Consider the following 16,791-nt stretch of genomic DNA (forward strand, 5'->3'; position numbering starts at 1 on the left):
CACCTATATTCTACAGTGCCAACGCTGTGGTTCTTGCACCTGTGGTCAGTGGTGTGGGATGGAGGTCTCAGAGTCTGGGGGAGGGCGGGTATCCCATGCTCACAGCGAATCTGTTGGAAAAGGTTTAGAATATCAATTACTCCTTTTCAAGTATATTCTACAAATAGGATTTTCCTTTTTTTTTTCCTTAAATCCCAAATATTTTTAAGCTTTTTACTTGGGTATAGTTGACACACGATGTTACATTAGTTCCAGGTGTACAATATAGAGATTTCACAAGTCTGTACATTATGCCGTGCACACAAGTGTAGCTATCATCTGTCGCCATACTACACTATCACAGTACCACTGACTCTACTCCCCGTGCTGGGCGTTTTATCCCCATGACTTACTCATTCTATAACTGGAAGCCTGTATCTTCCACTCCCCCTCACCCATTTCCCCCGTCCTCCTACCCCCTCTCCCTCTGGCAACCACCCATTTGTTTCTTGTATTTATAGGTGTGATTCTACTTTCTTTTTGCTTGTTTATTCTTTTTTTTTTTTAGACTCCATGTATGAGTGAAATCGTATGGTATTTGTCTTTCTCAGTTTGACTCATTTTACTTAGCATTATATTCTCTAGGTCCATCCATGTTGTTGCATGATCTCATCTTTTTTAAGGATGCATAATATTCCTCTCTGTGTGTGGTGTGTGTGTGTGTCCCCTACATCAATCCTTATCTATGGAACGTTAGATTTTAAATAATGACACAAAATTAAAGAAAAACTGTGCAAATTAAAAAACACAAACCCAGGGGCCCCTGGGTGACTCAGTTGGTTAAGTGTCCAACACTTGGTTTCAGCTCAGATCATGATCTCAGGGTCATGAGATCGAGCCCTGCATAGGGAGGGAGTCTGCTTCTCTCTCTATACCTCCCCTTCTGCCCCTCCCCACTGCTCGTGTCGCTCTCTCTCTCTCAAATAAATAAGTCTTTAAAAAAATAACAACAACAACAAAACCCCCCAAACCCAGAAGGAGACAAAAGTAAAACCAGAGAGGTAGCCGTTACCACATAAACATTACAATATAGTTATGACTTTGAACATAAAAGCAGTCAACGGGACATGGGATTATTATGAAGAAAGGTTAACTGTGAGAAATAATTATGTTCTCCTTTGGGTTAAATGTTGGTGTGGTTACAGTTCCTGGTTAGGGAACCCTTCTGTCCTGTACAACACTCAGGTGCGGGCCCAGCTTGGGGCTGTGAATGAAAGCCAAGACACAGGCCCTGTGTCTGCCTAAGTTCAGAATCTGCTACCAAGAGAGCAGCTTAAATAACGCACCCCCCTTTCTGCTGCTATCTCAGAAAACGTGAGCTCCACGTAGTCCACACGCTCACAGGGAATGGTCATGGAACTCTTGACATGGGTCTCTCTTCCTTTATAGGTTTCAGCCACAACATGGCTTCCAAGCTGAAGTCAACCAAGGAATTGATGGTTTTCTTAGGAAAATCAATGATTGCTTTTCTGGAGTCGATGATTTTCATCATCGTCCCCAGACCACGGAAGAATGTTGCTGGTGAAATCGTGCTCATCACTGGCTCCGGGAGCGGACTGGGAAGGTTCTTGGCCCTCAGATTTGCCCGCCTTGGATCCGTGCTGGTTCTCTGGGATATCAACAAGGAGGGGAACGAGGACACATGCAGGATGGTGCGGGAAGCTGGGGCCACAAGAGTTTATGCCTACACTTGTGACTGCAGCCAAAAGGAAAACATATACAGAGTGGCCGAGCAGGTAGATCTCGCTTCTCGCTGTTCCCTGCGGGTAGTGAGCACTATACGCAGATATGTTCACGTGCCTCTCTTCTCTGTCTCTTTGCCTTGCTTGGTGCAGATTTGCCTGTCTCCAACATCCCTTTAATTTAAAAAATATTGGGGAGTGGGAATTCGGATTTTTGAGTTGTCACCATATACAATACACCGCACAAAGCACCCCATCTATATTACATCCTAATCCTATAAAGTGAGGTCCATGACTATCTCTATGTCACAAATAAGGAAACCAGGGCTCAAGGAGGTAAGTAGCTCCCCTAAGAAACAGCTACTAAGTAGCCAAGATCCAGCTCAGCCTTGAGTCTGTTGACTCCATAGTACATACCAGGCAGTACGGGCCAGTGCCAGCCCCTGTTACCATATAGGAGGTAGAGGGTGGCCCCCTTCGTGGAGGAGAAAGGAGACATAGAGATACTGAATAATCTGCTCAGGGGTCCCAGAGCTAGCATATGACGAAGCCAGGGCTTGAACCCGTATCCGATCTGAGCTGAAATCCAGCTATTTCCACCACACCACAGGGCCTTTCATTTGAATGTGTATTTCTCTTAAGTAATCATAAGAAAATCAGAATATTTCATTCATCCTGAAGATGCTTAGCCACAGTTGCTCCTTTGGTGATGATACAGCTGCACGTTCAAAGAAGGATTTCAGGAAATCAAAACCCCAGTAAGCAGCAGTAAGAGGTTTTTTTTTGTTCATTGAGGCTTGTACTTGTTTGCTGCCTCTTTTCCCTGGTAAGGCTTTTCTCTATCCCCACATTGGCATGAGTACTTGGCACATCACTCTCCTGAGCCATCTTTTTGTCGTCCCCCAGAATTCCCCAATTTAGTGAGAAGGAAGGAACCAGACTGGCCTGCGAAGAGCAGCCCAGCCCCAGTGGAAAGTTCTCGCACATCTTCTAGGCCCCTACCCCGAATCCCTTGCCCCTTCCCACTTCACTTCCTAATGGTAAGCTTGGCAGGTCATCGGCAGGGGAGTGTGTAGCTTCTGTTGAAATTTGTCTTTAAATTCTATACCTCTGTGACTACCATCTCCAGTCCCAGGAAGCCCGGTTCGGTCTGGAGACCCCAGCCTGACAAGCTAGCCCCTCCCTCAAAGTGCAAGTGTGTCTCTCTCCTACGGCCGACCTTGAAGATGAATCTCTGTGCACTTAGAGCCCTGATCACCTGACATGTTCCCTCACGCTTGACGGCAAACAACTTCTCTAGCCACTCTTAAGGAATAATTGGTTCGCATTCAAATACTGAAAACTATCCAATATTGAGCAAGCTAATACGAGGCCCTCTATAAATAATTGCCTCAGGTAGGGCTAGTTGTTTCGAGCCTTGACTGCTGTTCAACTTGAATTTGACTAAATATTTTTGCCACTCTCCAAATAAAGCTCGAAGTCAGGTTTGTTTCCAGTGCTTTTATCTGAAAACGCTACCATAAAAGGTGAGGTTTCCTTGGTCTCTATTTCATCCTAGATTTTCCCTAGGCTGCCGATCTAGTTGGCTCATAAATCCCTACGACGTAAATCCCCTTGTTGCCGGGGCTCAGGCCTTGCAGGGTAGCGGGTGAGGTGGTGGCTTCCACCTGGCTTCAGTAATACATCCCGCTCTGTGCCAGATGGTGCCATCCATGTAGGGAGGTACACAACACACATGCACACACATACACACACACAGCTAGAGATGTAAGGGGTACTGCCGTGAGCTGCTTATTCGGCCCAGGATAGCGGCAACCAGGGGTTCTCTCTGATCTGGGGACAGAGCCCCTGCTTGGGATACAAATTACAGTAATGAAATTCAAAGCACAGAAAGGAACGAAGGGACATCACTATCTCCCGTCTCCAACCCTGGCAAATCCTGCACTCACTTCTGCCCTAAGGGCTAAGATTACAAGCTGAAGATTTACTATGAGCAAAAGGCTCCAAGGTCCCACCCAGAAATTTTATTTCTTAAATACAAGTTATGGAGTACCTACTGTGGCTAGCGTTACAGAAGCAAATGGGGCTCACTCTGATCCTCCCTTCACATATCTTAGCATCTAGAAGCCTGTGGTAGGGAGAAGGAAACCAGCTCGTTGGTACAAGCAGGACAGGCAGGTTCTGAGCTGTGCCGTGTGCATAAAACCTGTTTAGGAATTTTGTGCTTCCTCCATATCTTCCTACTCCACCTCATCTCAGTGTGTGCTGGGTCTTGATTTATATGGCATGGCTATAATGCCTTATGTCCTGTCACAATGATTGAAATAAACCTCCTGCTTACACAGAGCCTGAAACAAAATGACTAGAATAGCTCTAACTGCTCTGCCTGTTAAGGAAAGTAGCCCTGCCATGTTGGAACCATCCTAAGAAGGAGGGAAGAAATGAGAAGAAAAGCATCAGACGTGGATCTCTGACGCCCTGTAAATTCAGCAAAGGAAATAAAGCATACTCTGTTTTGCAGAGTGCATAAACTCCGTCTGAGTTAACTAGGATAAGAAGCATGTAAAACTATGGGAAATTAAGGGCGCCTGGGTGGCTCAGTCATTAAGCGTCTACCTTCGGCTCAGGTTATGATCCCAGGGTCCTGAGATTGAGCCCCGCATCAGGCTCCCTGCTCCGCAGGAAGCCTGCTTCTCCCTCTCCCACTCCCCGCTTGTGTTCCCTCTCTCGCTGTGTCTCTCTCTGTCAAATAAATAAATAAAATCTTAAAAAAAAAAAAACTATGGGAAATTTAAACTTAGATCATGTAAAGAATTACTCCGTGGGTGGTGTTGCTCTTGTTATTCAATGCAGGTTAAAAAAGAAGTTGGCGATGTCTCCATCCTAATCAACAATGCTGGAATCGTGACAGGCAAAAGTTTCCTCGACTGCCCAGATGAGCTGATTGAAAAGGCTTTTGATGTGAATTTCAAAGCACATTTATGGGTAATTATTTTTTCTTCTCATGATCAATCTAAAGTTACTCTGAATTTAGAAGTACCTTCCTCTTGTTCTCTTACAAGTTTACTCTTGTCTAACCAAAGCACAGACTTCTCAATTTTAGATTTGTCCCGGTCTATGCAGATGTCCCCCCACCCCCGCCTCACCCCTGATCCAACCTAACCTGCACCTGCCTGAGCCTCCACTAAGGAATCCTGCCATGACACAATTGTCCCATGGTTTTACTGTCATTTATTGATTGCCAACCTATGTCGGGTGCTATCCAAGGCACCTCCTGTATCATCCTGGAAACAGCTTGGTGAAATAAGGGATCAGAAGAGTTAAAAGATTTGCTCAAGGCTACACAGAAATGATAGCACGTAGACATGACCAGGGAGACCTTACAATTTGCCTAAGCTGGAAGTCTTTTGAAAGTGGAAAAGGTAAATAATAATAATAACGATAAAGAAAGTGAAAGAGGGCATTATCAATAAACAAGCATTAATCGGGTCTAGTCTGGGCAAATGAAGATGTACAGTCACCTCACTCAGTATCTAAGCAGGCAAAAGGGAGTTTCTACCAGTAGCCTGGGTGACTTTAAAGGGCACAGGACAGGTGCCTCGGACATTAAGGGGCACAGCCCCTGACCTCCAACATGATATGCCCCTTGCAGAAGTTGGGTTTTCCTAGCTTTTGCTGAAACAAGTCTTGCCACGCCTCCCCACCCATGCTCATGCCCTCCCTTGCCTCTCCCTGCTCCTGCTGTCCTGCGCGGCCCTCGGCTGGGAGGGAGTATTTGCTGGAGACTTCTGAGCTCCCCTCCATCCTCCTTATACCTCCCTACCCGGACTCCCGCCCACCTCTCATTTGTCAGCCTTCACGTGTTATTTGGACTTTGTCGGTTTCTGTCCCCTAGTTTCACCAAAAGTGTCCTGGTACTGGTGGTATTGTTGGTGTTCTGTATTATTTCCAGAAGAAAGGTGGAAAGATTCAGAACTAAGTGACCACCATGTTCCTTTGGGAGCTACTGCAAGTGATTTATGTTGTCTTTTCCCAAATATCCCTCTCCTTCATTAGAAGGAAGTTAGATTCTTTGGCCAGAATGAAGATAAAACCATCATCTCATTAATAGTCTCCACTTCTGCTGCATTCTTTTTCCTCCTGGGTCTCCTCTTTCTCTTCTTTCTCTCTCTCTTCCTCTAGTTGTCCCCAGAATGCTGATGTATTCCTGGCCCGCATCATTCTCACTCTGGACGCTCTTTCCGGGCAAGTCCGCATACATTCTTTGAGCCCCTGTATGGAGTAGACGCTTAACTGCCAACGGGTCAGAGGACTCCTGGTGACTGTACTCCCAAGGGATGTATCCCCAGGGAGAAGTAAAGAGACTCACCGCAGACCATCGGAACTCAGGGAGCTTTTTATTATGCTGCTCTGTTGACTTGTTTTGATTTTCCACCTCTCTCTAAGTGTTAGTTTCTCTCGGAAAGTCATCATGGTGCACACAAAGGTTGTTTGACTTTTATAAGAGATCCCTTTTCTCGTATTTATTCATATGATTCAAATTTGAGAATAAACATGAAATAGAAATTCATATAAATATGCAAGTATTCCTGTTTGATGAGTTATTTCTGTGTTGTAGAGCATATCTTCTATCAAAGCTCATCTCTCTCTCCTTTACCTTCTTTTTCCAGTCCCACATCAAAGGTGAAGGTGCTCTACAGTACTGAGGACACAGCACATATCCTTTCTTTCTAACATATCCTCTCTACTGACATGGAATCCAAATTAGAAACCACTATTCAAAGAAATAGAGATGAATCTCAAAACAAAGTGATATTTTTAAACTGAAGCCTATAGTGGCATGTCCTGTGAACAATGTTCAGAAAAATTTGAAATCCAAATATGATCCGGGGGGAGGGGGGAAAGGCAATATAAATCTAAATAATCATATCTCCGAGTATTCTTACTGGTTTGTGGATTGTGCCTGCCACAGTTAAGATTCTCGATACTGCTTGAATTATTGTATGAATATTGCTTTTCGAAGTCAGATACGAGCAAAATATAATTCTAAATAAATTATTTTTAATAATATTGGAACTGCCATCAGGAAAATACTGATTCACCAGATTGAACAAATTAAGAGGCTTACTTGCCAGATGTTTACATTTTTATACCCCAGTGCCTTCAGATATTTTTATGAGCTTAAAAGACTCTTTTCATCACAACAGTCATATAAACATCTGAAAAAAGTATAAAATATTAACGGTTCTTCCTTGCTCTTCTTAGACTTATAAATCCTTTCTACCTGCTATGATCGCTAATAAGCATGGACATTTGGTTTGCATTTCAAGTTTAGCTGGATTAACTGGAGTAAATAAACTGGCAGGTAAGAGAAATGTAATATTTAGCAGTTGCAAAAAGTTTTATAACTTTATCTTGCTTAGCTCTGAACAATTAGCATTGATTTGATGTACCAGTGATAAAGGGTTATAAATTAAGAGACATATTCAATAAGGTACAGCAAAACTGCCTATCAGATTTGCTTACATGTGGTTGAACTTTGCATTTTGGAATCATTAGGTTGGTGCAATTCCCTGGGCTTTAAAAAAAAAGAGAAAGAGAGGGTGTCTGGGTGGCTCAGTCAGCTAAGCATCTGCCTTCGGCTCAAGTCGTGATCCCAGGGTCCTGGGATCAAGTCCTGCATCAGACTCCCTGCTCAGCAGGGAGTCTGCTTCTCCCTCAGCCTCTCCCTGCTGGCTTGTGTGCGCTTGCTCGCACTCTCTCTCTCTTAGATAGATAGATAGATAGATAGATAGATAGATAGATAGATAGATAGATAGATAAAATTTTAAAAAGAGGAAGTGAGAGAACTTACTGATAAATTCTTTTTATGGAAGTGATTAGAGTAGTCACTGTCTGGGGGACCCCTGGCACTGTTATCAGGATGGTAAGGAGGAGCATTCTGCCTTCTGAAATTTCCATTAAGTGGTCTCCTTTGGCTGGGGGTTTGGAGAAAGTTTCTCCAGCCCCCAAAAATCTAAAATTAACCTCTCTGCTTTTCCACTGGTTGAAGACTCGCAGCTCAAGATGCACAGCAGTGGTCTTAGCATGGTTCATCTCAGTTATGGGAATAGGGTTTTCAGAACCACCAGTCACCCCAAATTTTACCCGTCTATACACATCTCCTGGTACATGGGACTCCCCTTTCTCCATCCTTCTTAGAATTCACTGGTTTTATTGTGACCTCATGGGTCTCTGAACTCCTACAGGTCTATTTGCAGGTCCTGTGAATTATGTTCCTGGCACAATATCTCTATCTTAGGACATAAGATTCTCCCATGCCCATGTTCACCTTAGAAACATGTGTAAGACTTTTGTAATTCTCACCCTGTGCATCTTGGCACCCCTTCATCAGAATCAGCAGGCATGCTATTTAGAATGCAGACTGCCTGAGTCCTGGGCTGTTTCTGCTCATCTGAATTTCAGAGATGCAGGGGCTCAGTGAACTGCATTAATACCCCATGACTCAGGTGCTCCTAGAAGCTGCTCAGGACTCCCCTCTCCCCTTCCCTTCCTCTACTGTCTAACCCACCACAATCTAGGGACCTGACTCTTGCTGGTGGTAGTAGCTGCTTCTGACCATGTGAGGAAAAGAAGAGTCAGAGTCCACTGACATGCAATTTCTTCTCCAAATATTTCCATTCTTCAAGTTCAAGATTCAGGTGTTTATTTGAAGTGAGTGTGATTGTAGGCTGAAAGCTCAAAACTGACATGGATGCCACTTTCCATGCCCCCTGCATTTTCAAGATGTGTAAGAGGTAGAGGTTGACGTTTGCCAGTCTGTTTTTCTCTAGCAAAGGGAAGAAAGAGTCATAGTTAGAAGAAAATGTGATCTGAGTGTTACGACCCACGGTGATCTCACTTGTCTGGACTCCTATATCCCTTATTATTTTATTTCTTCTTTTGTGTGTCTCCCTGCCCCGATGGTCTTGAAACTCTTTGGGACACACATGTCACTGCCCCGTGGAACAGCTCCCACAGTGTCTGACCACTAGTTGGGGTGGAAATAAAGCCTTGCAGTGTGACCTGCGGGAGGCTCCCTGAAGCCCTGCGTCTCCCCAAGGGCACTTGGTCCTTGTCAACCGACCTTTAGGTGATGGTGCTCCTCCCCACTCGTTCCTCTCTTCCTCCAGTGGGTGCAGACCACGATCATACAAAATAAGAACTCTGAAATCATTGTCCTATTCTCTGTGTGTTCGTGTTATGAGGAAACCTTGATATAATGCCATTTAAAAACTCTAGAATATACGTTACCATTTTTTGCCTTTTTCAGATTACTGTGCAAGTAAATTTGCAGCCTTCGGATTTGCTGAATCTATATGTATAGAAACAATAGCCCAGAAACTAAAGGGGATAAAAACCACTATTGTGTGCCCATGTTTTATAAAAACTGGAATGTTTGAAGGTTGTTCCACTGCGTAAGTATGTCCTTTGATTTCAAAGAAACTACATTTTTTAAAATGATTGAAAATGATTAAAAATTATTTTATTTTGTTCTATCCGTTAACATTTAAAAAGGTATTCCTTAGGAATCAGCCTGATTTAAAAGTGATTTCAGAATTGTTTCTTTCTTCAAATGTGTTTGTGTTTAAGATACTGAGTTTAAGGGGGGTGGTTTGTCAAGGCTGGGTCCAACTCCTACCACACCATAGCCAGGTCTGCTAGCCATCTCCCCAGCATTCCTGGCCATAGTCTTTCTCTGCCACCAAACTCCCTGACTGACTCCACGGCAGGACTGAAAATCACTGGAGCGGGGAGACACCAATGCCCAGCTCTGCATCTCGCAGGGATGACAGGAAGTTGTTCAATATGGTTTCACGTAGATGCGTATACTGTATCACCAGTGTATTAATCAGAATCATCGTTTGCCATTTGAAAATAAAGTTGTTACTAGCACGTTGATAATAAAGGAGTAAAGATAGAAATAAATCAAATCTGGAAGGGAAAGAAGCAAATAAGTGATTATGTCTTACAGCCTTTTTAATCCCTAATTTATCAGATTTTTTTTAGTAATTTATTAACTTGGGTTTTTTCAGTTTTTGTTCTTTGTTTTCTACTCCGTAGCCAACCTTTTCTGTTACCAGCTCTGGAACCAGAGTATGTAGCTGACAAGATAGTAGATGCCATCCTGCAAGAGAAAACATACTTAAATTTGCCAAAAATTATTTCCTTCTTGATGTTTTTAAAAAGGTAACAATATCAGCTTCCTATTACTTCTCTAATGAGCCAATCAGCAATTTATTTTCCTACCAGGAGGAGCCACTCTAAAAATACCTGTTAAATGAATTCACTTTGATCCCTTCCTTGTGCCTGTTTGCTGACACGATCTCAAATTCGCATAGGTGCAGTGCTTCCCGTGAGTCTAGAAGATGGTACTGGATCCTGCCAGCCCTATCTTAGTATTGCATTATTGTTAGAGAGAAGTGGATTTACTGAATGATCTGTGGACGGACTGAAGTCATTTTTTTTTTTTAAGACAGGTGGTCTTTCTTGTGGGCATCATAGAATAATCATGTTGGAACAGATATTGTGTCCATGCTTCCTCAAATACAGATCCCAGAGTTAAGGGCAGACAGTAAGCCAAACATTTCAGGAAGTTGTAGTATGGGTAAAACTGGCAATAGAGGATAAATCTGAAGTATAAGAGGATTAAAAGAGTTGGGGGCGGGGGACTGAAAAGCACCCGAGAGCATCTTTGCTTACCCTCTCTGCTCCTCATTGGATTTTAGTGCTGAGATCCATCAGCGGCAGTCTGTGACCAGGGGACCCAGTTCTACGGAGGGTGATGCCAAATTGCTGAGCAGCTGCAAATTTCCCACTATCTCAATTCGTTTTCTGGACTGTAACAGGTCATCAAGTCATACGACACCCCCGCCCATCGGGGTTTCTGCTTCACAAGGAAGCACATTCCATTACTGAACCACTTCTCTCTGTGGCATTGAAATCTGTCTCGTTTTAATGTTCACTGGCTCTAACTTTACCCTCTAGCACTATGACTAATTCCATTCCTCTTGACAACAGTTCCTCAGTTATTTGAACATAGATATTATGGCTGGCAGCCACTATCCTTCTTGCATGAGGAAATGCCTTTTTGTCTTCAGTTAATTGTATCTACTTTGTGCAATGCACCGAAATCATTCCTATGTCCTTTCACTGACCAGGCTTCACCTAGCACAGGAGCAATACTGCTGACAGGCTGTGTGAGGCAGGGCAAAGGATCTCTGGCAAGCACTTTGAAATCTGGGGTTATGATTCTGCTATTTACTAAGTCTGTGACTCTGAGCATGCCCTTTATTCTCCCGGCCCGTTTTCTTGTTTACGACTTAGAAGTCAGTGCTTATTAGAGCTTGTAGATTAGTGAGTGTCACACAATTTATAGGACAGCATGGGTGTTCACAGGACAGTGGCTATCTGTTGCCTAATTGATAGAAGTATGTGGTATAGTAATGCCAACTGCAAAGAACATAGGACTCAATTTTTCTAATGTTTTTGTATAATCATAGAGGTTATATTTACTTTTATAAGATATTAGTTCTGGACCCCAGGAGATCTACATAGTTCCTGATGAGCATTTGGAAACATGAGGAAGTTCAGTAAAGGGGATGACGTCACACATTCCCTCAAATATTCATTAGGAAGCATTAGAGAGAGCCTAATGTGCGCCACAAAGGATCTGGGGTTACGGCAAAGAAGTAAAGAGACAAGAGTACCTGCCCTCATGGAAATTTTCTTCTTGAGAGTGGGTGGCAGGTAACAGACAAAAAGTTAAGTAAAAGAAAAGGCATACTGGGTAGTCATAAGTGCTAGAAAGAAACATAAAACAAGAAAGAGAAATCCCAGAGTGGGAGGCGGGGGTAATGCAGGTTGAGCCCCGATGTTCAGTGTATTGCTCAGGGGAGGGATCGTGGAAAAGGTAACATGTGACATCCTGGGGTGCCCGCAGATGAACAGTGAGCTCAGTGTCCTTTCCTTTACCCAATGCTGAGGACGAGTCTTAGGTTTACTGTGCCTCGCCTTGCTCTGCAATGTGAATGTCAGATGGATGGGGTCTGTGCTCTGTTGGGAAGGGTGAGCGGGGATGGAGAAGATGAGCAGTTCTAGCTGGGTCTTGCCAAAGGTCTGGGGATCTATCTGATCCCCATAGGAGTCTCAGAAAGAGAGATTGATGACTTCATTTGATACCGGAAGAAACAGTCTCAAGAGCTAAGTAATGGACCTGGGATGGCATGTTAAGTGACAAAGCTAGGATTCAAGCCAGGCTTATCCAACTCCACAAGACTTCACTGCTTCCTGTCAATCATTACATAGTTTGGAAACTGAGATGAGAAGTGAGTTGAGTAAACGTAAATAAAGCCAGAAGAGATATAGAAACCCTGGGCGGGACAGTGTCCTCCCACATAGCGGACAACCCCTGAGTGATCCTAAAGCATGCACACTAATGTGTGCATATGCCAGTGACTTCCATCTACAACAAGTCAGTGACACTGCATTTCGGCTGAGTTGGTAAAGGTGCTTCCATGATAATAACCAAGAAAACCTCTCTTGTGTTCTCTTTAGTATCTTGCCTGTCAAGGTGTTAGTTCTTCTGGCTGAATATATGGGTGCCCTGAATGTAATGGATGGCTTTGTTAGCAAGAACAAGAAAAACTAAAGACCAACTCAATGGCTGATACCATCTGATACCCAGCATTCCATAATCCTGATTTCAATGAAGAAAAGCATTTTTGTCCAACAATGTATCTGGAAACTACAAGTACCATTCTTTTTCTGCTCCTTGGACTACTATTTTCAACCAATGCCTTTGAAAATAATGTTCCTATCTGCTTTTTGGTTGGGTTTTTTTTTTAATTAAAAAAAATTGCCCGTTTTTGTCATGTCTGCTTGCAACCGATGTGTAAGAAAAAGAATCCTGTCTCATGAACTGGCCTTCACTTTGGTCACTGGGGACGTGGCCCAGATGGAACAGGTGGCTTTGCTTGAACCTACAGCAGGTCACAGTGAGAGGTGAAGAGCATGGATGAGTATTTTGCTCCAATGCCCTCTATACAGAGGACACAAAGCTCGGGATTCCCTCTTTCTCTCAGCCTTGGCCTTTTTGAAACTGGCTCACCGGGTGTAGGACACACCAGTGTCCCATGTCCTTCTTTCCAAAGCCAGCCTCATTCTACATACCCTGGGTACTCACAGACTACATGCCAGTCCCGCTCAGGGTACATTGGGGGCCACTGTGTCCTGAATGAACTTAGTAGGCAGTGATTTTAGACAAAATTCTATAGAGGAGCATTTTTTTCCCCCTAGAAGAGATCCAAGAATGGATGCTTCTTAACTCGGAAAGTGACATTCCACTGAGTTAGATGAACTGCTGCCTATTGGGCCGGAAAACATATTCATATGGTTAATTTCAAATGTTTAATTTAGTATTTCAGGTTGGGATTTGTGTTGTATTTTTCCACAGAATGGACAGTTTTATGCATTGGCATTCATCTGTGCTGCCTTCATTTCAGATCTCTTGTATTCTTACAGTTTAATGAACTGGCCAACTGCTTTCATGATTTGGAGATTAACTATAAAAGGAAGATTAAGAAAAATATGTTAATTACCATATCCCGAAACTCCTTTCCAGGCTGGGAGGGGCATCTGCCTTGGGAGAAAACTCCCGCTTTTGTCTCTTACCTTCTTTTGTGTGGGGAGCAGGAAAGGATGAGAAGTACCTCAGAAGACTCTGTGAGAGTCAAAAGAAACAAGTCATGAATATCTTGGGGCTAAGATGCTCTTAGAAAGACAATGGTCTCAGGGAATGTGGAATCTGGAATCCACTGTGGACTGATTTATCTTGAGCTGCCTGAATGATTCTGACAACTCTTCCCCTGTATTTCCTTTCCATGCAGAAAGCCTCCAAAAAGAGGGAGAGAAAAAAAAAAAAAAAACACACACACACACAAAAAACAACTTGTTTTAGTGGCACCTGGGTGGCTCAGTCGTTAAGCATCTGCCTTCGGCTCAGGTCATGATCCCAGGGTCCTGAGATTGAGCCCCGCATTGGGCTCCCTGCTCAGTGGGAAGCCTGCTTCTCCCTCTCCCACTCCCCCAGCTTGTGTTCCCTCTCCCACTGTGTCTCTCTCTGTCAAATAAATAAATAAAATCTTAAAAAAAAACTTGTTTTAAACGATAAAAGCAATAGCTGAGGTTTTATTGTGCCTGGCACGAAGCTATGCCCTTTACACACATTATTTCGCTAAACAAGAATATCACACCATTACTCGAAGAATAATAAAGGTATTCGGTGTATGCTGAAGAATAAAAGGCACTTTATTTCACAAGAGTGACATCCTACTCAACTGCAGGCATGTACGGAGCAGCTCAAAAGGCCCTCTTAGCCTAACCAGCTAATGTTCCAAATCCTTGGTTAACAAGGTTAATTAAGAGAGAGGCACAATATTGCTCCTCTATTACAATTCCAAAAGCGTAGATTCTAGGGGCCTGTCTATTTAGCTGAAGAATAAAGAAGAGACTCGAGGGATTTCGGAGAACAAATGTCTGGGGCACAGTGGGCAGCCACCACATCGTAACAACATTAACGGCAATTTTTTCTAATTGGAGTGCATCTTGGCTGGACTGCTACAAAGGCCTGAAATTCAATTGTGGTTTTACAGTACCCATGAAATTGTCTAAACAAATTTGGATTTACTTGAAGAGCTCCTATGAGAAGAGACCACATGTAAATTACAGGGTTCTAGAGGGTAATCTACAACAAGGTGTCTTCATACAGGGGAGCAAGTGCTCTCGCATCTGTTTCATACCAGTTTCCATTTGAAATTTCGTCCTAATGAATCCATGATCAAGAGCCTGACACCTAAGCAAGCCTTGAGACATGGAAGGCTCAAGGACAAGAGCTATACCCCTGACGTCCAGGATGACATGATCTGGCATCCAGGAGTCACCCTGCTGCTCAAGAACCGAGAAGAATTCTTGGCGTTAGAAGGAGTTTGGCTGGGTACAAATGTGTGACCACACCCTTGTTCTGTTCCTTTGGTTTTTGCATTGTGATGCAGTATTATGCCACGACAAAATACCACAGACTGGGGCGCTGAGACAACAGAAATTTATTGCCTCACAGTTTTGGAGGCTGGGAAGTCCAAAATCAAGATACCAGCTAATTTGGTTTCTGTGAAAGCTCTCTCCCTGGCTTGCAGACAACCTCTTCTCCCCATGTCCTCACACGGACCCTTCCTCTGAGTGTGGGCGCGGAGAGGAAGATCTCCCTCTTCCTCTTCCTGTAAGGCTGCTAATCCCGTCATGAGGCCCCCCACTCGCATGATTGGCTCTCTCCCTAATTACCTCCCTGAAGCCCCATCTCCAAAACACCACCACATTGCGGGTTTAGGGCTTCAATATATGAATTTGGGGAGATATAAACAGTCCCAAGGTAGAAAAGGAAATCCAGGCCATACACGATCTTTACCATGTTTACCACCATGCTGATGTGCTCACGATTTGTCAAATGAAGTCATGTAGAACTTTAGAGGTAGATTGAATTAGATGCTTGGAAAAAAAAAAAAAAACCTAATTCCAACCTCCAAAAGTGAGCACTTGAGAGAAACATGACCAAGAATTTGGGCCAACAAACAAGAGCTGATGCGAGGTAAGATGTCCTGTGCAGAACTGTTCTGTGAAGAGCTCATGTGACAGTGTCGGCACCTTCGTTTCCGGGATAGTGGCCTGTTTGGGATTTATTCAAACATCCCCAGCTCACTTCCCTCCCAAGCTGCTGAACAAATTCCCTTTGCTGTCAGTTTGCGGGCCATGGCTGAGCCACTGAAATTCCCATTCATGGCCTGGATTCCTTTTTCTTTTTCTTTTCTTTTTTTTTTTTTTCTTCCTCATAAGTTTGCTATCAACTTGGAGACCAAGCCAGTAACAAGCGCACTAGTCATTGGTCATCAGCCCTTGGGGAGGCTGCTTGTAGGATGGTAACTGTGAGTGTGCTCGCACCTGGACCCCCTTCCTATGGGCCAGCACTAACTAAAGCAGTGATGGTAGAGGTAAGACCTTTCAGCTTAGTGTCCTCAGTTCCAGCTTCAAGGCTTGAGCTTCACTGGTTAGCCTCATATTGTCTTCATCCTTGCTGTTTCCAGAAGCTAGCCTTGATAGCCCACAGGGCCTCCACTCGAAGCCTGGCAGACCTGTCCCCCTTGGCTCCTTCTCTTCCCCCTAGTGGCCTTTCTGTGCTTTCTTCTCAAGTTCACCACAACCCATCCCATCATCCACTCTTTCCCAAGGGTAACCTCTCTTACCTCACCAAGAAAATTAAAGCTGATAAGGACAAATTCCTTCAGCAACCCAAACCAATTATCTTCAGAGGCATTTCTCTCTGCCTTCACCTCCCTGCTCTGGCTGACCCTGTGGCCTGTGCCCTCCTCCTTCCAGGGCCTTCCAGGGCTTTCTGAGAGGCACCCCCTCCCACACCTCAACCTCTCCACCTCCGAGTTGCTCCCTGCATCCTATAAGTACACTAAACACTGTGCAAAACTGAAAACTAGCAAAAATAAACTAACTTTACAAAAACCTCCATCCCACTATGGCAGTAAATCTCTCTTCATCAGTAACATCATCTAAAATACAGCCTAGGGGCGCCTGGGTGGCTCAGTTGGTTAAGCGACTGCCTTCGGCTCAGGTCATGATCCTGGAGTCCCGGGATCGAGTCCCACATCGGGCTCCCTCTCAGCAGGGAGTCTGCTTCTCCCTCTGAGCCTCTTCCCTCTCATGCTCTCTGTCTCTCATTCTCTCTCTCTCAAAATAAATAAATAAAATCTTTAAAAATAAATAAATAAATAAATAAATAAATAAATAAATAAATAAATAAAATAAAATACAGCCTAAAGGAATTTGTCCATCTCCTCTCCTCACATTGGTTCCTAAGCCTCCCAGCTTCCACCTCCAACAGGTCACAGCAATTTCTCTGAAAAGATCCCTGGGGATTTCACTCTGCATCTTATTTTATTTCTTAGGACTGATATTATTAACCTCTCTG

At 43.8% G+C, this 16,791-nt stretch overlaps 1 protein-coding gene across 1 annotated transcript; it reads left to right on the forward strand.

Annotated features, from left to right (window-relative positions):
- Positions 1-1,442: 1,442 nt before the first annotated feature.
- SDR16C5 (short chain dehydrogenase/reductase family 16C member 5) lies at positions 1,443-12,411 on the forward strand. The gene is made up of 6 exons (XM_028118962.1): positions 1,443-1,775; positions 4,575-4,706; positions 6,987-7,086; positions 9,034-9,178; positions 9,825-9,950; positions 12,318-12,411. Exons 1-6 carry the CDS (start codon positions 1,443-1,445, stop codon positions 12,409-12,411), a joined length of 930 nt encoding a protein of 309 aa, XP_027974763.1.
- The last annotated feature ends 4,380 nt before the right edge of the window (positions 12,412-16,791 follow it).

The sequence above is a fragment of the Eumetopias jubatus genome, unplaced genomic scaffold, assembly GCF_037043125.1.
Source record: "Eumetopias jubatus isolate StellerSeaLion01/CBP00866 unplaced genomic scaffold, mEumJub1_p1.0 scaffold_4, whole genome shotgun sequence".
Classification (NCBI taxonomy): Eukaryota; Metazoa; Chordata; class Mammalia; order Carnivora; family Otariidae; genus Eumetopias; species Eumetopias jubatus.